Source organism: Carya illinoinensis, chromosome 7 (assembly GCF_018687715.1).
Source record: "Carya illinoinensis cultivar Pawnee chromosome 7, C.illinoinensisPawnee_v1, whole genome shotgun sequence".
Lineage (NCBI taxonomy): Eukaryota > Viridiplantae > Streptophyta > Magnoliopsida > Fagales > Juglandaceae > Carya > Carya illinoinensis.
Window position 1 is genome coordinate 9,096,472 of NC_056758.1, and position 24,585 is coordinate 9,121,056.

Here is a 24,585-nt window from a genome sequence, read left to right on the forward strand (position 1 = left end):
ATTATGGAAGCTTCATCCATTAAATCTATAGTAATTATATATTTAAAAAAAAATTATAGTAATTACTCAATGTAACAAAGTATTGAAGGTAATGATAGTTATAGCATCAATACATATTTATAGCATCAATAACCTTGAAAAAAAAAACCATTCCAAAATTTATATTCCAGATGCCCCCAGTCCCACTCACGAGAAAAAAAATACATAACAAACCTAACAGAAACCTAACAAAAATCCAACATAAATCCAACACAAATATAGAGTGAGAAAGGGCCTCTCTTATCGTCATGGAGTGGAGTGGAAGATCTTGCACCAACGGGGTTTTCTGTCACGATTCGGAAGTGAGATGAGCTCTCTATGGATTTGGAAGGGCCTCTCTTACAGCCGTGGAGGAGGAAAATGGATCTAGTTTCGGAAGAGAGGAAACGGGAATGGAGGAGGAGAATGGGTCTGGTTTTGGAAGAGAGGAAATGAAAATGGGTCTCAGGCATGAAATCGTGTTGGGGGAAGGGGGAGGAGAATGGGTCTGGTTTTGGAAGAGAGGAAACGAGAATGGAGGAGGAGAATGGGTCTAGTTTCTGAAGAGAGGAAATGGGAATGGAGAAGGAGAATGGATCTGGTTTCGGAAGAGAGGAAACGGGAATAGGTCTCAGGTACAAAATCGTGTTGGGGGGAGGGGGATGGGTTTTCGACCTAAGTGAGGAACCATGACATGGCGGTTAGACTAAGTTCGCCATGTCACAGTGCGTGGTGTATGCAGAAGGACCGACTTAAGCCTAGACTTTCTCATTATTCAGTGAGCATTTAATGTTATCCAAACAATTCCCATAAATAGTTATAAACATTATGCAATTCACTTTATACATCTATTTTACTTACACTATAAACGTTAGAGTTCTTAAATCCAAATTACAATAAAATGTCTCCCACCATAAATAATTACTGACGCACAAAGGTCCACTGATTATGGTGACATTTATTTGCTTCCTTAGCAGCTGGTGTCTTTCTCTCATGGTGCAGTGAGAAGAAAATTGGTTCTTTCATAATTTTTTTGAAGGTATAGTTTGCCAAAGATAGTTTTTTTAAGATTGGCATTGTTATTCATCTATTCTTTGTTTTTATTTTTATTTATTTTTAATGGTTTATGGCTGATGACATTACTCATTTATGGGATAAACCGAGTCTCACAGAATTTAAAAAGCATGAAATTTTAATTGTAGGGGTTGATAGTTGAGCTATTCTTAAGTGCGGGAAGTGTTGTTTGATTGGCAAAATTATGGCTGATAAGCATAGCAACCGTGAAACTTTCAAAACTACTATGCTCAAAGTTTGGAAAATTGATACTACCATTAATGATTTATGTGAAGAAGTGGTCAAACTGAAGAAACTTAACAAGAAGCTGTACAATAAACTCATAGTAGTAGAAAATGAAAAAAACAATATTTTAGAAGCATTGAAAATTTTTGTAGTTGAGATATCGAAATTGAAGGTTCAAAAGGATGCACTAGACAAAGAATTAAAGACTTCCCAAGAGTGCCAACAAAAAATCAGCAACTCAGAAGTTGGATGAGTTGTTAAGTATTCAAAAGTCTAGTTGTGATCATACTAGTTTGGGGTATACAACTTCCCAAAACAAAAATCCTCAAGTCTCATCATTCACTACCACTATCTCTAAGAATATCGTCTTTGTCATAGGAAGTCAAGTTGTAGATACTCTAAAAGAAGTCACTTCAAAGTCAAATTGTCTTGAAAAATCACATGAAAGATCAACCTCAAAGAAGTTGAACCGAGGCAAGTTTGTTCCTATTTGTCATTATTGTGGTATTTCTAGTCGTATAAGTTCATATTATTTTAATTTGAATAAAGTACAGAAAAGTAGAGATGAAAGAAAATCAAAGAATAAGAGAAAGACGCCTGAGAATTAGGTTTAAGAGTTGAGTCATCAAATAACCTCAATAAGCTTAAGCTTGGTGAATTATCAGGATTTTGTCTTCACAACAAAGAAAAGATCATATAAATTGGTGTTAATGAAAAATATAACTCAAAACTTAAACCAAAATGGGTGGTCAAAGAGGATGCCATATGTTTAGTTACTCACATAGCCCTTAAGTCAATGGACAATTACTTTTGGTACCTGGAAAGTGCATGCTCGAGACATATGTCCAGTGACAAGATATTTTTAAGAAGATTGAGTTGAGTAGTGGAGGCACTATGACTTTTGGAGATGGTAGCAAATCCATTATTGAAGGAAAATGGAATGTTGAAATACCTGGACTACCTATTCTTCATAAAATTTTATTTATTAATGGTTTTAAAAGTTAACTTGCTAAGTATTTATTAATTTTGTGATGATAATATTTCTATACAGTTTTTAAAAAATAAGTGCAACGTTTACAACAAAGCTGGAGAATGGATCTTGAAGGGCACTAAAACATCTGACAATTGCTATGGAGTTTTCTTAACATCCTAATTGTATTGCCATAGAAATCTATTGGATGAAACTGAGCTTTGGCACCAACAACTTGGTCATATCAATTTTAGATTTTTATCAAAATTTCAAAAAAAGAAGCTGTTGTAGTTTTGCCTAAGTCTCTTAAGGTCAAGAAAATAATCTGTAGACCATGCCAAGAGGAAAAACAAACAAGAGCATAACACAATTTTAGACATTCTCACCTCTCGGCCACTTGAGCTACTTCACATGGAGTTGATGGGTCCAACACAAACCGAAAGCTCGGGTGAAAAGAAGTATATCATAGTTATCGTGGATGACTTTTCCAAATTTACTTGCATCATCCTCTTTTCAGAGAAAAATATGAAGCATTTGACCTTGCCAAAAAGCTGTTCAAGGGACTACAAATAGAGAATGATCTTTCTATCTCTAGAATTCGTACTGATCATGGTAAGGAATTTGAGAATACCAATTGTTCCTCTTTTTGTGATAAACAGGGCATTCACCAAAAATTTTATACTCCTATCACTCCTCAACAAAATGGAGTGTTAGAAAGAAAAAGTAGGGCTATTCAAGAGATGGCATGAACCATGTTGAGCAACAAGAAGATGACTTTGCATTTTTTGGAAGAAGCCATGAATACGGCGACTCACATCCTAAATAGAATTGTTCTAAGGCCCAGCACCAGAAGTACCTTATGACTTGTGGAAAAATAAAAAACCCACTGTCAAGTATTTTAGAGTCTTTAGTAGTAAATGCTACATCTTGCGAGATTTTGAAAGCTCACATAAACTTGATAGCAAGAGTGATGTATGAGTGTTTTTTGGATATTCATCAAATAGCAAGGCTCATAGAGTCTACAACCTACAGACAAAAATGGTCATGGAATCTGTCATTGTGGTTGTAGATGATGTTTCAGTTGAGACTATTAAAAAGGGAACTTGAAAACTTAGAAGAGATAGGCTGAGTTTTGGAAGAGTGTGTACAAGAGAAAAGTGATGAAGACCACATGGGACAAACTCCTTAAAATTCTTCTCCTCCATAGGATAAAGAACCCTCCTCAAGAGTTACACACAATCATCTAAGAGAGAACATTCTTGGTAAGCTGGATGAAGGTATAAGACTTTGAAAAAGAATGCTTAATCAAGTTTCTTTTGTGTGTTATTTATTCCAGGTTGAAACCAATAAAGTTAAGGAAGCCTTGAATGATGAAAGTTGGGATGCCATGCATGAAAAGCTTCACCAATTCATAAGAAATTATGTTTGGGAGTTAGTTCATAGACCTGAAATTACAATATCATTGAAATCAAGTAGATGTTCAAGAACAAGTCAAATGAACATAGAACCATTGTGAAAAAACAAAGCTAGGCTGATTGCACAAGGTTCACACAAGTTGAGGGAATTTACATTGATGAAAACTTTGCCTCAGTTGCTTGTCATCTAAACTTCAAGTTATATCAAATGGATGTCAATCGTGCATTTTTAAATGGTTTTTTACAAGAAGATGTATATGTTGAACAACCTGAAGGCTTCATTAATCACCTCTGTCTTGACCGTGTTTACAGGTTAAAGAAACCTCTCTATGGGTTGAAACAAGCACCCCATGCTTGGTATGAAAGACTAATACCTTATTTACTTGAATATGGCTTTACTAGAGGACAAGTTGATAGGACTCTCTTCATCGAAAAATCTGGTATGCAATTGCTCATTCCTCAAATTTATGTTGATGATATTATGTTTAGAGAAACACTTGATTCTATCTCATATGATTTTGCTTCTAACATGAAATCTAAATTCGATATGAATATATTAGTGAGTTAAAATTCTTCTCAGGCATACAAGTACAACAATTTGAAGAATGAATTTTTCTTTTACAATCTAAGTATGCTAGAGAGCTTGTTAAGACGTTTAGCATGGAAGGCAAAAGTCATGCTCATACTCCCATGAGCACATTAGTAAAAATCAGTACAAATCCTACAAGTAAAAATGTTGACCCTACTCTTTATAGAAGCATGATAAGAAGTCTTCTCTACATTATAGCTAGTAGACCCGATATAGCCTTTAGTGTTGGTATATGTACTAGGTTTTAACATAATCCTAAAGAATCTCATCTCACAATGGTAAAAAGAATAATTAAATATCGAAGTACAACTATTGATTATGAGATTTGGTATTCTAAGGACCCTAACTTGGCAATAGTAGGCTATTTGAATGCAGATTGGTCTGGAAATGCGGATGATAGAAAGAGTACTTTTGGAGGGTGTTTTTATATAGGTAACAATCTTGTAACTTGGAGGAGCAAAAAGCAAAATTCGATTTCCTTATCTATAATTGAAGCCGAGTATATAGCAGCGATAAGTTGTTGCACACAATTGATTTTGATGAAAATTATGCTTCAAGATTATGGATTCTCTCAATATATTATGAATATTTATTGTGAAAACTCAAGTGTAATTAGTATATCTAAGAATCCTGTTCATCACTCTAAGACTAAGCATATAGATATTAGACATCATTTTATTAGAGACTTGATTGAGTTTAAGATAGTGTCTTTAGATCATATGTCTACTGAGTATCAATTGGCTAACTTGTTTACTAAAAACCATTAGATAGTTTAAGGTTTGACTTAAAAAAAAAAGTCATAGGTGTGTGTGACATTAAAAGTGATAGGCAAACTTGCATTTTTTTTTTATTTGCACTTTTCTACGCATCACTACTCTAGTACATGCATTTTATATTTTATTTTATTTTTTTGTTTTGTTTTGTTTTCAGTTTTACATCATTTTACATTTTTATAGTTTGTTTCTCAATTTTATTTTTGTTCAGTTGAACAAAGTTCATAATTAGTGTGCTAAGTCTTAAGTACTCGGGTCTTCACACTTCCTATATTTGGAAATGAAGCCAAAGTTTTGAATTCCATTTCAATGGGTGAATTTGTTAAAATACTGAAATGAAATATTTCAGTATTGGTCTATTTTGGTATACCATTTCGGGATTGTTATATGAATAAATTATGTATATATATAGAAAAATTATATTATAAAATAATATCTATACAAGTTATAAAACTATACATACCTGAAAATTTTAAAAATACCTCTCAATATAAGTCTTAAAAATATACATACTTAAAAAACTCAATAACTTTTCATTCATCTAGTAACATATAAAAAAAAAAATTCATCTTGTTGGTGAAGACAATTATATTTTATATATGATTGGATTTGAAAGAAGTTTTATGCATCAGTGAATGCTTACTCTTGTCATCTACAAAGAGAGGGAAAAAGGAAAAATAAAAAAATACATAGAGAATTATGTGAGTAATAGGTACCCAATGCCTTGTCATGTTTTTTAGGGACTAAATTGACTATTTTTGAACCCTTAAAAAATATTGTACGAAAGTGAACTAAAACAAAAAAAAAAACAGTAGAACAAAATTTGCCGGTGGGTATTAAACTTTGAATTTAATGGACAAGGCGATGGAGGCCTACTTGGGAGTGGGTCCAAGTGAGACAGAGAGAGGGAGATACTTTTCTTTCGGAGGTATGTTTTGGTTCCTTTCAGCATTTCGATGAGCTTCTCTCATATGCTAGAACGTTGACCACCGTATCCCCGGAGATATGTTTTGGTTCCTTTCAACATTTCGATGAGCTTCTCCCATATGCCAGAACGTTGACCACCGTATCCGACAAAATATTTCGTATGAGTAACAAGTTTTCATTTTACTATTGCCTTTTTTTTGTTATAATTTTTATTATTCTCTTGTAACGTAACCTTTAGATCTTCATTTTCAAGCCTTTAGAGAGAGAGAGAACGAGATGCCACAGGATTGAAAAAAGAGATGACACTTTTACAAATTTATTTATTCTTTTTCTGATTATTTACCAAATTGTCATTTAAATATGTTCATTAGGCTGAAATACCGAAATACAGTCAAAAGTTCCTATTCAAAAAGGTCGGAATTTGATCAGAAATGGATGAGCCCATTAAATCCTATATCGGTTTTTATTTTGGCACGAAAAATTTCAGGCAGAATGGAAAGAAATTAAAAACTTTGGATGAAGCACCTCTCTATTTTTGTGCAGTCCACAATGTGGGTATAGACCTTATGGTTCATTTTGCCAAAGTCAAATCGTAAGAAACTTATTTTTACATATGTTTTTTTTCATTACGTATGTTTCATAAAGTTTTATAGATGTTGTCCAATGAAAAAGTCTATACCTTAAATTGACTAATTCTAATTGAACTTAGTACTAAAAAGCAAGAAATCTCCCCCTAGCCGGACATAAATGTTTGAACCATATAGAAAAAATCAATATTTTTTATTGAAAAAAAAAAGACACATCCTATACACATCTGTTGCTTAAGTCCTTGTAAAAAACACAAAAAAAAAAAATTATAACTTTAGTTCGACGCTACCACCTAGGTGCCGGATCTAGTAAATCCAAATCCAGCACTAGGTAGGTGTCGTATCTTCCTAGATCTAGCTAGTTTGGTGCCACAAAAGCACCAAATCCAAATGTTCTGATCGGTTTTGTATAGTCTAATTGCCACTCAAGTATTTTTTTTTTTTTTTCTTTTTTTTTTTTCAAAAAAAAAAAAATTGCCACTCAAGTACCGTACCGGATGGTCTACCACCATACCGAAGGTGATAGCAGACCACCGACAAAAAGGCCCTAATATACAATAGGTCAAATTTCCCCTAATCTAAACTTTCAAATATCAAAAAGTAGATGCAAGAGGAATGCTGGCAAACCCTACACAACATTTGGATAGAAATCAATCCAAACTGTTTGAATAATAAATTTAATAAATTGACATAGAATAATAACTGAATAAAATACTATATTTTAATATTATTAAATTTGAATATTATGTTAAAATTTAAAAAAATTGAATTATTTATTTTATTTTGTATTAAAATTTGAAAAAGCTCAATCCAGTCATTGCCACTCAACCATCACGTACCATCACCAAGAACTCGACAGGCTAGAAGTTATAAAGAAGCGAAACACAATCCTCCCAACCATATTTTGGCAGGCAAGTATTTTTAAGTATCAAATCATTAATAAGTCGTAAGATGGTCGTGTTGCTCCGACTAGGAGCAAAATGCAATTGAGAAAAATACATAAATCCGTTCTTGAATCACACTGTTTGAGTTTCAAATATGCCCAGATATTTCTCCATGAGAGTTATCAACCAGTTCTCAGGATAATGTGGACTCCACTGTCAGTATCCACAATGTCACTTATCTCGCCCACCTTAAGAGCATATGTTGCTTCTTCAAAAGGCTTCTGCATCTGGCCTCGGCCAAAAGGACCTGCAGCAATATTTAACATAAAGCAATATTTAAGAGCAATGCAAGAGGCGATATCCAGTCCAGGTGAACCATATGTAACTATTAGTATATCAAAGAGAGAAACTTAAAAAATATGAAAATATGTCATGGGCATACAAATTTACTGGCAGTCTTTAAGGTATGTGTCCCGTGTGCAAATTATCAGGCACAACTTGCATATATAAATACTTGGGATCTCATATCTCTCTTTTTCATATCAGGTACTAACCAATAAATGGGAAAGAAAACCAACACGCAGAGAGGCATGGGACACAAGGTAGATTGAAAGAGATAAGTCACTAGAATTATATATAACGCAATTAATTGACTTCTTTTTATGAGTAAGACGAAATTTTATTGATAATGAAAGAGGATGTTACCCCGGTATACAGGATATATATATATATATATATATATATATGAATCCACTTAACAACTAAGATCACTTCTTGTATTTCAAGCATGTTGATAACACAAAAATTTTTTAAAAAAAAGGGCTGCCACAAAACTATAGACGGTATTTTAACTACCGCCATAAAAACATATCATTACAACTACTTTTTTTATTCATTCAAGAATTTCAAACAAGAACCTGAAATTTCATGACAAACCCACCCCCAACCCCAGCGTTGGCAGCAATGCTAGTCTTCATCTTTGATCTTGTCATGTCCAATCACGAGTGCTGATATAATACATTTAAAGTGGTTTCATATGTCACCATTTAAATGGACAGCCACTAATAATGTATCACATTAATAAGTGTGACTGAAAATGACAAATTTAGAATGAAAAGGAGCATTTCTAAAGAAAGAATAATCTTAACTACAATATTATATTATGAGTGCTGCTAAGGTGCCGCCCAATGGTGATCGCTGGATGTGCCCCAAGCAAAATTCACTTTTTTAATTTTATAATTTTTCTTATTTATACTTTTTTAACATTTTTAAAAAATATATAAAAAGAAAAATATCAATATAGTCACTTCCTTAATTAGTAAATAAAAGAAAATTAAAAAAAAAAATTAAATGCATGAGCGATTAAAATGAGAGGGCAAAATGGAGAGGCATAGTAGCATTATTCTTATATTATTAGACCGAAAGAGAGGCAAATACAGAAAACTGCTGGAAACTGGTTTTTGATACAAAAGGGAAAAAAAAACTTTGAAAGCAAGTTAGATGAAAAGATTGCTAGCCCAAATTGAAAGAAAAGTAATATTGGAACTAAGAAAATTTCACTTAAAAACAAAAAGTAAAAAAATAAAATGTAATGTAATAACGCATATGCCCAATCACTAAATAACAAAGGAAATCACTTATGTTAGCTAAAATTTGCGCATTCCTGAGGTAGGAAGGATGTAATACACAAAGGGTGATCCAAGCCACAACTGGGCCTATACTCCAAAAGAACTAGTCAAATTGTATAATTGATACCACTCTAAAAGGGCAAAAACTTCTCATTTCCAAGCAACGTGGGATCTTATACACTACCTACCCTTATCACTCAGTAGGGTATCACAATCTTCCCCCCTTAAATTCCCGAAGCCCTCGTTGGGCCCATTTGTCGTGGGTGGTAGGCTCAAGTCCTACATTTTTAGTTGGAATAGGTTCTAATACTGTTGTAACACCCAGATTTTCGTGGCTATTGAATTCAAAGATTTTAACCAAATTCAAACTAAAAACGAAGTTCACAATAAAATTAAGTCATCACCACACTTAACAGTTATACCCAACTAGAGAGTACAAAAGTTATCCAACACATATTCTTCTTGCCCTTGAATTCATTTAAACATTTTTTTAAAAATCATGTTTTAACCAATCTCTCTAAGCTCGAGAATACAAAAATATACACCTACACATTTATTTAATATAATCGCTCTAATTAAAGATCATTAACACCAAAATATATGGTTTCTCTTATGCCAATATTGGTTTGCCTATAAGAAAATCAAACCACATAAAAAGAAATACCCAAAGCTGTAAACTGAATACATGTTCTTCCAAAGATTTCATACGTAATAACGGGTTGTACATACACTAAGTTTTAGATTACTCATAATGCACCTACATCAAAACTCAATTTCTTATTTCCAAGAAAACCAAAACCCTACCAAACAAATCATTGCTCCAAATATGTACAAAACTAATTCCAAACTCTTACCCAAATCGCATGCCGTACTGACCAAAATACATTCCAAACAAATAAGCAACTTACATCAATGAAAATTACACAATCAACACCAACAATCAAATTAAAATAAACTAACTACATGAGGATTGACCAAAACGTGGAGAACTAGAGAGAGTAGCAAACACAAAATGAGAAGAGATAAATGGTGTGATTCATTCTATGCCTATTTATAGGGAAGAATCCCATTATTTCGATCAGTTGTTCAGCATTCCCAGAGTAAATTTCGTGCATTACGATCAGCTACATTAACCTCATCGTGATGAAGTTAGTGCCAAAAAATACTTGGGCTCCTCGCAATAATTATGAGAGAGACTTTTTAGAAGAGCTATTGTTGCAAATGGGTGGATTTTGTAGCAGCTTGAGAGGGGAACAATATGAAGAATAAGGGTTGCGGACACAAGGGGCTTTTCCATTCAAGTTGGATGAAGATTAAACCTAGGGTTAAACTCAACATTTCACATAGACACACAACCCTCTTGTTTTTTTCAGAGACCGTCTAGGTACAGTCCCCAAGTGGGACTGGGGGACTGCATGAGCATGAATGAAGTACAATTACCGAAATACCAATAAATTCTCTCAATTTACACAAATGCCCTGAGCCCCTGTTTTCATTTTCTCCAGCCCCTATTTAGCATCGTTTCCACACGATCTCTGTCTACAATCTCTATGCTTTACTCGTTCGTTTCGTGTTTCTCTGCCCTCAATCTTTGTGCTTTATTGCTTCTGCTTGTGGAAAAAATTTATTGTAAATGATTCTGCCTTCCCGAGAAAATTTTCCTGCTGGAAGTTTTGCTTCAATGGCAAATCTCATCAAAACCCACAAGTCATACACACACACACACACACGTGTTTATGGCCCCAAACCACCTGCTCTATGCTGTAAACTCTCATGCTTTTTTACTGTATTTTTTTGTTAATCTTGCTAATTCTAAACCCAGGCTGTCGATCTAGTAGTAATCATTCAATTTATCTTTAATGGGATCCATGCATTATTATCACAAAACTACAATTGCAATACATTTTTTTTTTTTTTTTTAGATTCTCCAAACTTTTATTCACTTTTCTACGTTCAAATATGGTTAAGATCAACAGCTGGCACTGGCTAATTGGATACATATATAAAAGTTCTCAGTTTCCAAGGGAGAAGGGGGAAGAAATCTTCAGAGATGAGGGAAGGGGGAAGCAGGGAGGGATTTGTTTCATTTAAATGAAACAAATCGTTTAAATGTGCGCATGTAGTCCCAGTTTGGGGACTGCAACCAGAATTTTTCTTTTTTTTATAAAGAAGACTACATGGGCCAAATAAAGTTGGACTTGGGGCTTGGGTATTACATCTGGTATCATAGCCAAGAAGGTGTACTACATTTGATACCCAAGGTAGGTGGTGTATAGGGATCCCACATTGCTTGGGAAGAAGTTCTTGTTCTTTATAATAGTTTCAATGGGGCTCCAATTATATCATTGACTAATCATTTTGGAGTATAGGCTCAGATGTGGCTTGGCCTTCCATTTGGATGTGACAATTTGCAATACTCTATATAATAAGGATAAAAGTATTTGGTATGTGAGATATCATATTGCTTGGGAATAAAAAGTTCTTGCTATTTATAAGGTTTCAATAGGGGCAACAAATGTATCATTAACTAGTCATTTTGGAGTAACTAGTAATGTGAGATTTGAGCAATGTTACCTATGGTGGACTAGCCTGACGAGGACGTCAGGAATTTCAGGGGGATAGATTGTGATACCTTATATGATAAGGATAAGGGTAGGTGGTATATAGGACCCCTCATTGCTTGAGAATAAGAAGTTCTTGTTCTTTATAATCTATAATCCAAGGTCTCTCAAAGATGCTAAATCTGGAGAGTTCACCAATTTGGTACAAGGGTCAATGAAAGTTCACCAGCATGCAGCAAAATTTATTGAGCTCTTGCTTTGCTTCTTATTCGATTCCTGAGAAGAAAGAAAAGCTTGAAAATTTGAAAAAAGATAAATCTCAAAATTTACAATAGGGTCGTAAGTTTTCTGATACCAGATTTTTTCAAGTTAGTTGATAAGGCATCTATCATTGAGCACAGTCTTCAAAGAAGTGTTTATATTTATAATACCCAAAAGAAAAGGATAGCACTATAGGAAACCAATCATAATGAGAATCAAGGCCAATGGAAAAAGATTAAACCTACTGAGGACAGAAGGACAAATGTGGTCCAAGAGAGAGAGTTTTCAAGTAGACAAGATAAAGGGTGTGCAAAGTGTGGGAAAATTCATAGTGGTGAGTGTAGAGCTGGGCTAGGCATATATTTCAAATGTGGCAAGAAATGGAATTTTGCTCGAGAATGTTGCATCAATCAAGGAAATACCTCTACCCCAGTGAGAGATCAAAGGAAAACAACTCCTGCACGTGTACACCCACAAACTTATGAAGAAACTGATGCCCAAGACTAGCAATGGGTGGGAAGAAGTGAGCACACAAGGTTTCAATACAAAGTGCCAAAAAACCTCTTTTATAAATTTTCCATTTATGTTGGGAACATATGAAGTTTTGCAATGATTTTTTTATTTTATTTTATTTACTTGATAATAATGTGTTTTAGGTTGGCAATTTTTTTTTTTTTTTCTTTGGTTCTTGTTAGGTTGAGTTTGGATGAGAATCATGAGATGAAAGTTGAGTAAAATATTGTTAGAATATCATTTTTAATATCATTATTATTTTGAAATTTAAAAAAGTTAAATTGTTTATTATATTTTGTGTTGGAATTTGAAAAAGTTGTAATGATGAGTTGAGGGTAGCTTAGGATTACTCCCTTTTTTTTTTTGTAGCGTCTTAAATCATTTCTCTCTTTCTTGTGATAATGTTCACAATAATTTAGATGGCACCTTTGCAACTTGAGAAAGAAAATGGGGAATGGGACTCTGAAACTTACATAAAGTATAGGTTGAAATTTGCTCGTGCTTTGGGATATGAGATAATAAGACAACGTCCTCTGATTATGTGTGTTCCTTCAGTTAATAGATACAAGTTTAACAATTTGACGAAACCAAAGCCCAAACCCACTAACTGCAAATTGATGAAAACCTCAGCAATGCTTGCATTTCTTGAAAGGATCAAGAAAGAATGTGACGAGGATAAACAAGGTGAGTTAACCCCAAGGGGTTGGCCCAAGTGGTGAAGGCATTGGTCTTGGGGTATCGCTCCCCTCAAGGTCCAAGATTCAACACCTCATAAGTGAAAACCAAAAAATCCTTTGGGGCCACACCTCTAGTGAAAACGAAGGATTTAACCAGTTCCGTGTAAGGAAACTTCCAGGGGTGCGGTGCACAGGACTAGAGTTTACTCTGCAGGGGTGGGTCCGAAAGGCCCTACCTTGGAAAGGTTCCCCGACATCAAAAAAATAAAAACAAGGTGAGTTTTATAAGTCCTTTAGTGAATGGAAACTTTTTCCTTTTTTTTTTTTTTTTAAAGCAAACATTTGGTTTGAGAATTTTTCCAATGTTGAATTCTAGAATAAGATTTTATTGAATACGTCTATCCCATTTTGATGGTCTATCAAAATAGGACCTTCAGTTCTCAAATGTACGAACACAAATTATGGTTATTATTGATTACTTCACATTCTGTTTAGCTGTCATAAGAACTTGGTGTTACAATATTTTGATTAAAGAGAAATTTTCAAAGGTGTATTTATGAATGTCTACTTGGGTTTTCATAATCAATAAATTTGGAGTTGAGATTGTAAGAAACATAAATATTATTTGGGTTTTAGATTTACAGATATAGGCTTAAATTTTTCAATGTCGAAGAAAATAAGTTTTTTTATCCTAAAGATGAGTTTTGTGGTGAAGGACGGACTACGAGAAGTAACAATAAAGAAAGTGACTTGAATTGGAAGTGGTTGAATTAGAACCATGATGGGAGGGAGTTGCATATTGCCCAAATTCCAAGGACAGAATTTTAAGAAAGCAGGAGAGGGAGAAAAGGGGGGGGGGGGGTAGTCTCCTTTTAAAAAAGGCATGAGGGTTGTGCACCTAAGTGAAACAATGAGTTTCACCTAGGTTTAATCTTTATCCCCGACACAGAAAATCCCCTTGTGTCCGCAACCCTTCTTTCTCATTTTGTTCCCCTCCCAAGTTCCTACAGAATCCACCCATCTGCAACAACAGCTCTTCTGAAATGTGTCTCTCATAACTATTGAGAGGAGCCCAAGTATTTTTCGGCACATACTTCACCACAATGAGGTTAATGCCGGCAATTGTAATGCACGAAATCTACTACGGGAATGTTGAATAGATTTTCCCTATAAATAAGCATAGAACAAAGCACACAACTCACACCAGACATCTCTTCTAATTTCGTGTTTGCTATTCTCTCTCTCTAGTTCTCTAGGTTTTGGTAAGTCCTCTTGTAGTTAATTTCTATTAGGCCTAGTTTGGTTATAGAGATCAAACTATCTTATCTCATCTCATATAATCATTACAATTTTTCCAAACTTTAACATAAATATAATAATAAAATCAACTTTTTCAAATTCTAAAACAAAAATAATATTAAAAAATAATATTCTAACAATATTTTATTCAACTTTCAACCTTGATCTCATCTCATCTAATTTTTATAACCAAACGAGACCTTAATATGATTATTGATACTAATTGTGTAATTTTTGTTTATGTAAGTTGCTTATTTGTTTGGAATATGTATTTTGGTCAATACAACATGAGATTTGGGTAGGAGTTTGAAATCAATTTTGCACGTATGTGGAGCGATGATTTGTTTGGTAGGGTTTTGATTTTCTTTGAAATAAGAAATTGAGTTTTGATGTAGGTGCATTATGAGTAATCTGAAATTTAGTGTATGTACAACTTGTTATTACGTATGAAATCTTTGGAAGAACATGTGTTCGGTTTACAGCTTTGGAGATTTCTTTTCATGTGGTTTGATCTCTTATATGTAAACAGATATTGGCACAAGATGAACCATACGTTTTGGTGTTAAAGGTCTTTAATCAGAGTAGTTATATTAAATAATTATGTAGGTGGATACTGTTGTATTCTCAAGTTTAGAGGGATTAGTTAAAACAGAATTTTTTATACTGTTTGAATGAATTTTGGGGCAGCAAGAAATATATGTGTTGGATATTTTTTCTACTCTCTGCTTGGGTATTAGTGTTAATTGTGGATACCCCATACTAAGTAATAAGGGTAAGCGGTGTGTGGTATTGTGATATTGTTTGAAAATGAGAAGTGTTTGCTCTTTATAATAGTTTCAATGGTGCTTCGATTATATCATTACTAGTCCTTTTGAAATATAGGCTCCAATGTGGTTTGGGCCTCCCTATGGGTGTTACTGAGCAGGATTGAGAATATTTAAGCCTCAACCTTTACTCCGTGATGTCTGCAAATCACTATTAGGCAAAGATACAGGCCGTACGATCCATACAACTTAAACTCGTCACGTGTCCCTCATAGAAAGGAAGGCCCATTTCCTTCATTTCCTTTCTTTTCCACCTATCTGTTATCAGCCCTTTGTCTTGTTCTCAGGAGATATGTTTTAGACCACATCCAGTCACTGGAAGTATATACAGCTTTCGATGGTCTACTTTCTAAACACTAAAATCAAGCTTCAGGGCAAGATTTCTAGGAAACCATAACTTAACGTCTTAAACAACGAAAAACCTAGTCTTTTTGGCCCCACGCCTATATCTTGTCCATTTCTACCGTGTTTTTAAGTACATTGGTATTCCATCAACCTCTTTTTCTTTCCTAACAAAACATAGCCTTAGTCATCTTTCCCAAATCCTTAAAACAGACAACAATTCATCTAAAAGATTAATCCTTTGATCACCCAAAGAAACCAAACATAGAAGTTCGAAGCAAATTAAATCTAAGGTATTTTCAAACCCTAAATTACCACAAAATGTCAAAACCAAACCTTCTTGGGTGCCTTTTATTGGACTTTACAGGCAACCGACAAGAAGTCAAAAAGGAAAAAAAGAAAAAAAAAAGACTAACCGAGATCGCCGCCGCGCTTGGCGGAGCTGCAATCGGAGAAGCTAGAGGCGAGGTCCTCGAATTTGGCTTTTCCTGAAACGATGTCGTCACGAAGGGCTTGGAGCTGAGATACGGCGCTCTCCCTGGTGGTGCTCATAATGACCCGGCCCCCTGGATCCTTCCACGAGGCCTTCCTCCGAGACCCTTGGTGCTTGATCAGTATGTGCGATGCTCTAACCTGATTGGCCGTCGCAGACGCCGACATTCTCGTCTTTTTCTTATGCTTTTCCCTGTCCACCGTCCGATCTGCCGACGGGATTGAGGTTTTCTTTCGCTTCCGATCGGTCTCTATCTTTGCAAAGCTGGGAAAAATATAGAGAGGGTGGCGTAGTTGATCTCACTGCGCTTGCGTGTTGGTGAAAGGGTGCCTGCCCAGAATTGCAACTTGTGCTTTATATACAGAGGAGAAGCTGCTGTGAATTATTATCTCCTGAGGTCAAGTATAGAGTGTACGAATATGCGGAACGCCCATACTCTGCCCCCATTCACGGAACAACACGTCGTACACATCCTCCATTTTTTTTTTTTTAATAATAAACAGATTTTCATTCATTAATGAATATGCATATCACACCCATCCTAACACAGTTAGCTATACATTCAATTTTCACTCTTATAGAATTACATAATAAAGCATCATTTGCTGATAAATGTGTCACTTGATTAAAATCTCTCTTGACATATTATATATATCCTTCAATCAACTTGATCATTTATGAATAACTTAATGTCCTCTTCAAGATGACCATGAAGTTTTCTTCCATTTTATTCATAGCTTCAACTACCACCTTTGCATCTCCTTCCAAAATAATATTATGAAATCCCAAGTCTCTACAAAACATATAAGTATTTAAAGCTATATTTGCTTCTACTACAATGGGATCTAATGAAAACTCAACAGGTGCTCTCATTGTGGCCAAGACTTTCTCTTGTGAATTTCTAATCACTACCCCAATTCCTATCCATTTGTACTCATTGTCTATAGCTACATCCCAATTTGCCTTTATCCATGGAGAAATTGGTGCCAGCCAATATTATTGTTCATCCATATTAATATTGCTAGACTATATCTTCTCGGCTATTGCATTCTGAAATTCTTGCAACTGCCTCTTTGCTTGTGTAACTAAAACATTAGGATGAAGAAAACAATTTTCATAAATAACAGAATTTCATCTTAGCCAAATGTTTCTCATAATCACAACTATCTCAGCAAATTGTTGTTGGTAAGCTTTGCTACTGATCAGTTCCAACAAACTAATAAAATCCCTCTCCCAGTTTCCCCTTTTCTAAAGCATTCGAGATCCAACATCCCACACATCACTTGCAACTATACAATTCCACAAAGCATGGACCATACCTTCTATATAAACATCTTAACCACCATGGGAGTAGATAAATTCCATAGCCTTTTCCAAAAAATCTCTCAAAGTCAACTACTTAAGGATTCTCCATAACTTCTTTCAATTATCATTTTTTGTAGATGATACCCACTATTAACAGGATACCTACCATAGTTTATATACTACCAAATCAACTTATCTTTCCTGTTTAGCATACTTAAAGGAACTTGCAATATAACTTCCGCATCCACATCTATAAAATTTGCCCATATAGTCTCTGCATCCCATCTCCAACTTTCAACATCAATCAAGTCATTCACCTTTGCTAAATGTGGAAATATAGTATCTATGGTTGGGTTGGATAAGTCACAGGTTTAGGAAGCCATTTATCCTTCCATATGGAGAATGTACAACCGTTACTAATTCTCCATATCATACATTCCTTCAATAAACCTGTTTCCTCTAAATCGATCTCCATGCATAAGAAGGTTTATATCCCAATTTAGAGTTCAAAAAGTCTCATTGCTTGTAATACTTTAGCTTCATAACTGTTGTCACAAGTGAATTAGGCATTTGTTGTAGTTTCCATTCTTGCTTAGCAAGAAGGGCCTTGTTAAAACATTCCAAGTCTCTAAAACCCAATCCATCTATGCCTTTTGAACTACTCAGTATTGACTACTAGACCTAATGAATTTTTTTATCCTGATCTGGTACTTCTACTGTAAAATATGGTTGTTTTGTCTTTGTTCAATTGGTGCCCCGAGGCTGACTCATATTGTTACAAAAACTTTTGTAGACACCACCACTCCTGCATTGAAGTTTTATAGAAAATCAAACAATCATAAGCAAAGAATAGATGATTATGTCTAAAACCATTCCACCTAATTGGCACACCATTTATAACACATTGTTGCCCAGCTATCATCAAAGAAGAACTTGAAACTTCTACACACAACATAAAAATGTAAGGGGATAGGGGATCTCTTTGTCAAAGTTCTCTTGAAGGAAGAAACATTTGACTTGGGATTCCATTGACTAACACCTTATATGATACAGATTGCAAGCACATCATTTTACTGGTGATCCATTTGTTTTTAAAACCCATTTTTCTTAAGACAACTTCAATAAAAGACCATTTCATTCTATCATAAACCTTACTCATATCCAACTTCAATTGCATATAACCCTCCCTTCCTATCATCTTTGTAGCCATAGAGTGAAGTGTCTCATAAGCCACTAGTATATTATCTGAGATCAATCTACCAGCCACAAAAACACTTTGATATTGACTAATAACATAAGGCAACATAGGTTTGAGCCTACTTGCAAGCACTTTTGAACAAAGGTTATATAACACATTATACAAACTGATTAGTCTATAATCTGTCACCTACATAGAATTCTTTTTCTTTGGAATCAAACATAAGAAAGTTTCATTTATAGTCCCCTATGAGTTTCACCATTTAGTAAATTATTATAGCCATACTCACCTAATCTCCTACAACATTCCAATTTTTTTTTTAATATATATATATATATATAAACAAGCTAAAAATTCATATGGGCCACGAGATTTCAAATGATCCGTCTGGAAGAGAGCACACCTGACTACTTTAGAGGTGTGCTTGTCTGAGTCATTATTCAAATTTTCAGGCACTCTTGCTCGAAATTCTTACAATATTTATTCAATACTTGTAGGGAATGAGGTAGTATAAATAGATTTAAAATGATCAATAAACACATTCTTTATCTCTTCTTGACTGTTATATACTTTGCCCCTTGCATGTGTCACACACTCAATCTGATTAACTTTCTTTCTGTGATTAGCACACTAATGAAAATATTTTAAATTTCTATCCCCATCTTTAAGCCAATGTTGTTTTGTTCTTTGCTTCCACGCCACCTCTTCCTTTTTTTTTTTTTTTGAAATAGTGAATTTATTTATCATGTCGAAGTTACAAATGTGATTTATCAATACAGGAAAAACTAGACTATAAGCCAACCTACGCACTCTGAATAAACAGAGTGACAAGGCCCCTCCATCCCCCTAAAGAGGCGGAGTATGGGAATTACTACTATGGACACTAAGTCCAACAACCTATTACTACAATATTACTAATAAAACTACATAATACTACACTACAACAATAATAAAACAACCAAAACATAAACACAAGCATCGGCAAGAGCCTCGACGGCTCACCCTCCGCAGACATCAGCATCACGAGTCTAGGAATGGCACGAGTACCCAGTTTGTGTATGGACCACAAAACCTCTACTGTAGAGGTCGGTCGTATGTCCATTGGCCATGACTTTGTCCGCCACTCTTGACTAGCACTAGCTCCAAATTGTGATCGATCAAAACACTCCTCACCCTGCTCGGTTAAAACACAGATCAAGAACAAACACCAAAACAGTACCGAAATAGAGGGATGGAAAATAAACAGAGGTTGTGGTGCAAGTGTAGCAAAACCACTCTTGGAGGAGCGCCGACTGTCGATCTATGATTTTCCAGAGTCTGAGGTCCCAAAAAAGCCAAGATTTGAATCGGTCGGTGGCTCACCGGAGTCGCATGGCGACCACGCTCTAGTGTAATCTGAGACTACGTCCCGTGCGTGCGGGCTACGCGCCACTCCGTTTGGCATCGTGTTTGTTGGACTTTAAGATCGGCGGCTAGCCAACATCCTGGAGGGGCGAGTGTTGGCGCACTCCAACCTTATTTGCCTGAAAACACAACTATAAATGGAAAAATGAAAACAAAAAAAACACATAGAAAGTAGAAAATGAAATGAGAAAGGGAGGGGGAGAAAAGAGAATGGAAGAGGGGGGGAGTCGAAGCTCCCACCCCTCGTCGAGGTTCAGGGGATTTAAGGTTGGTTTTGGCTCTTGGATACTCGTAAGGTAGGAGTTTCGTTCAAGACGGTGTCAAGGAGTGCCCACGCCACCTCTTCCTGTTCTAGCAAAACATCAATCTCTTTTTTAATTCTTTTTACATCTTCCACTGTCCTAGCATCACCACCATCAATATACTTAGCCAACATTTCTGCTTTTTCATGAGTATCCTTCCTCATTAACAAATATTTTACATTCTTCATCTAAAGTCCAACTTACCTCAAAACAGAAGGTCTTCTTTTTTATTCACACCTTTTCTGCCCTTTAATCTCATCAACAGAGGACTATAGTCTGGACTTGTTGTTGGTAGCATAGTCACTGTCATATAAGGATACTTATCAATCCAACTTTTGTTTGCCTCCACTCTATCCAATCTTTCTTTCGTGAAGGATTCATCTTTTCTATTATTACACCAGGTATATCTTGGCCCATTATAATCCAAACAACTTAGATCACAATTATGCAATACTTGCTAAAACTTCTTCATCTGCCCGGGAGGTCTCCATGTTGATCCATACTTTTCAAAATGACACAAAATCTCATTAAAATCACAAAAGCATAGCCACAGAATTGGATCAAAAGTTTTCAGATCTCTCAACAAATTCCAACCTTGTTCTCTTTGATTAACCTCGGGATAACCATAGAAACTAGCCATTTTCCAAGAAAATCCATTACTAATGTCAAAAACTTGTAAATTAACATGTTGTAATGAATAATTCTGGATTAGTACAATAAAATATTCCTTCCAAAATAAAGCTAAACCACCTTTACAACCAACACAATCCACTACAAAGACATTTTCATAACCTAGTTTAGACTTTAAAAAGGATATTCTATTTTTATTGGGTTTTGTCTCTATAAGAAATAAAATGTCAAGACAATATTCTTTCACCATCTGATGAAGAGCATAAATATGTTGGGGTGTCCCAAGTCCCCAACAATTCCAACTTAAGAGATTCATAATGTTTAGCGGGGCTGATTAACAACCTCCGCCATATCCTTAGCAACTACTTTCTTTCTCAGTTTAAATATTTCAATCTCCTCTGTAATGATTAGGCTACTATTAGTCGCTGTCCCTACTATCTTCATTTTTTGTTGCAACATATCCCTTACAGGAGTAAGTGTCTAACCATCATTCACTCTTGCTCTTCTTTTCCATGATCTTGTTATCTTTTGTCCCATACTCAATGATCCCAACCCATTTTCCGTTTCTAACTTCTTATAATCCTGAGCCTTTCATCCATTTCCCTTTGTAAGGCAAGAGAGTCCTTATCTCTTATATATTCTTCCCTTATTGCCTCCACGATTCCATGACTATCTTCACTCTTACATTCATCCAGACTTTTTTCTTTCCCACTAATTTGTAGTTTATTCAAAGTAGATAAAGGCAAGAGTTGGTTTTCTTCAGTTATAGCTGTTGAGGTAGTTACAATAGAAAATTCAGAATTCAAATTCTTGAATAGATATAATTACCTTATCCAAATTTTGCACCATCAGACAATTGCTTGTAACTGTATTCCTTCCAGTTGCAAGTTCTTCATCCCCCATTGGAGGAAACATGTTCATCTCCTCCACTATCATACTAGTCAAACTATTTTCACCAGATTTGCTCACAGTTGATTGAACAGCTCTGAGCCAAATTACATAAGGCTTCATATGTTGACTTCGTAGTAGGCATCAGCACCTCCGAAGAACATCCAGTCTGGCCACAGAGTATCACACCATAGGAGAAACAAAATTTTGGGAGTCTCTTATATTTGCATGTAACCCACATATTAATCCCACCAATGTTAACCATAAGACCCTGAATCAATGGTTTATGTAAATCAAGCAATACTCTGACTTGTAAGAATTGACCCCACCTATTATCATTCTCATCAATATCAACTTTTGGAAAGGATTCAACAGCACTACCCAACTTTTCTCCCACACATTCATTCATACAATCCAGAGGAAGATTATGAAATTGAACCCAAAAGAACTCCCTGTCAAACTTCATCTCTTTTATAGGAATGTAACCAACAAAGTCCTCAAGGATCACCAAATTCCGATCAAACATCCATGGACAATCACTTTTAACTTTTAGTAGATCATAATCTTTGATAAATTTTAGAGAAACTTATAAGAACCTACATCTGCAAATGTTATAGATACTGATACTTTCCATATCTTCATTATCATTGTACGGAATACTTCGAAATGGAATGGTTTGTCTGAGATCACTTTTCCAACCAGACAATACTTTCCCCTTGACATTGTGGCTTCAACATCTTCCCTATCTATCACAACACCTTATTTTTCCTTCTCAATTAACATCAAGTCCATCTGTAATTTGTCTTTTGTAATCAAGTTATAGGCTATTGTGGTAATCAATATATTATGGGTTAAATTAATTCAATTTTTTAGGTAACTTTTTTTTGGTTGATATTGTTATCGTCAAGCATTAAGTCCACCTGTAATTTGTCTTTTGTAAATATATATATATATATATATATATATATAGACATAGTAATTCTTATTATAGCAAATTAACAAGACAGAATCAATACAATCATACTAGCTCAAGACGTGTAACTTTGAAGAAGTTTTTCTATAAAAAAAAAAAAAAAAGAAAAGAAAAAGAAAAGTGAGATCAATTATAAAAATACATTTTATAGTAGATCTCAACTTTTTTAAAGGGATTACACTTGTATTTAGCATTATTCATAAATTATTTCATAACTTTTATATAATTTTTAAAAAAATATTATACTTATAAAGTAAATTAAAAAAGAGAAATGATAGTTATAGTCGTAAGTGCGTAATTGCCATGCAATCACTTTAAAAAAAAGTAAATAAATATGAGATTCACATAAAAAAAAATTAATTTACCACTAAGAACTTATTTATCTATAGAGACGTTTTTGTTGTTTCTTTAGCAGGTTTCTTTCCCATTTAGCACGTAGGGAAATTTCGAATAGTTGTTCACAGCATGTCATTTTTTTTTTATAAAAATTTTAAGTATAGTTACTTTTACCTACTCATTTGTACTCTATTAATGTGATTGGCTGCATCACTTTTTTTAATATAAAATAATTTTTTTGGCCACACCCATTTAACATCCCATTTATCATCCAAACTTGACACCCGTCAATAAAATATATAGATAAATATAACTTTTCTTTCTCAGTTTTATTCTTAATTTCCTTATTTTTTTTCATTCAATTGACAATGACTTTTCATTTTAAAAAATTCTGGAGTTTTAAAAAATAAAATGACAAAAATAATTTTAATTGATGGTTTGTCAAATTTGAATGTCAAATGGGGTGTTAACCGTAACGAAGCATTTTCCCTTTTTGAGGGGGCTACACATAATGCCCAAACCAAACAAAAGTTTGGAGATACCAAAATCTTTTTCATTTGAGATGATTAGGGCATTTGGATTGAGAAATACTATCGATCTATCTCATCTAAGCATGCAATCCGATCCACCAAAGACATATTTGGGACCGACCCAACCTAAGCCACCAACCATCCAAAACGAAATTGGCTCAACCCAACCTGCAACATTCAGGTCGGATAAAAAACCTTCAGAACCAAACGCTGCATTTTACCTCTTTCCTTTTCCCTTCTTCATTTTCTAAGCACCAACACCCCACCACCACTAATACCAACATTTCATTCTATTATTCCACCTCCTTCTTGCGCTATGAGATCAATAAAATATCATGAAATCCATGATCCAAAACTTTTAGAACCAAAACTTTATACGCACCTAATATGCCCATAAACCAAGCAATCCGAGTTTCACAAGCAGACTTTAAAGAACAAGGCCTACTCAGAAGGCTGTCCTCTCTCCCTCAAGATTCAACCCATTACTTCCCTTGCAACTTCATGGGCATTTCGTAGGTTGAAGTCCATGTCCTCCATGGGAGAATATGCTGGGGGATATGCTCATTATAGGATGTCGATCCACATCTATCGTCTGTCAGTCATTTGTAAGAGCAATCATGTTCTTACCAAATTAATTCACAACAGGTTTCCCCTAACATCTAACTCTGTATTCAATCTAATAACTGGAGTTGCAAGAACTCTTGAGAAGATCAAGTTTCCACTGAGATCCATTCTGCTATACAAAGCCCCTTGGGGATCCATCCAAAATCTGCATGTTCCTGCCACAAGATGGGTCTTCTCTGGTACCATTGTAGACCTTCTCGGTTTTGTAAACCAAACTTCCCAATTTAATGTTGGAAAGCCACGTCTAGAATCTACAGTGCAGGACTTGAAGAATCTCATCATTGGGTCTTCTGGGTGCTACTCCTCATCATCTACTTCTTCTTTTTCATCATCAT

At 34.8% G+C, this 24,585-nt stretch overlaps 1 protein-coding gene across 1 annotated transcript; it reads right to left on the reverse strand.

The window, feature by feature from the left end:
* Positions 1 to 7,445: 7,445 nt before the first annotated feature.
* Positions 7,446 to 16,439, reverse strand: LOC122316683 (peptidyl-prolyl cis-trans isomerase Pin1). Its single transcript, XM_043133398.1, has 2 exons — positions 15,984 to 16,439; positions 7,446 to 7,769 (listed from the first exon to the last, which is right to left on the reverse strand). Exons 1-2 carry the CDS (start codon positions 16,225 to 16,227, stop codon positions 7,645 to 7,647), a joined length of 369 nt encoding a protein of 122 aa, XP_042989332.1. The 5' UTR covers positions 16,228 to 16,439; the 3' UTR covers positions 7,446 to 7,644.
* Positions 16,440 to 24,585: the final 8,146 nt, after the last annotated feature.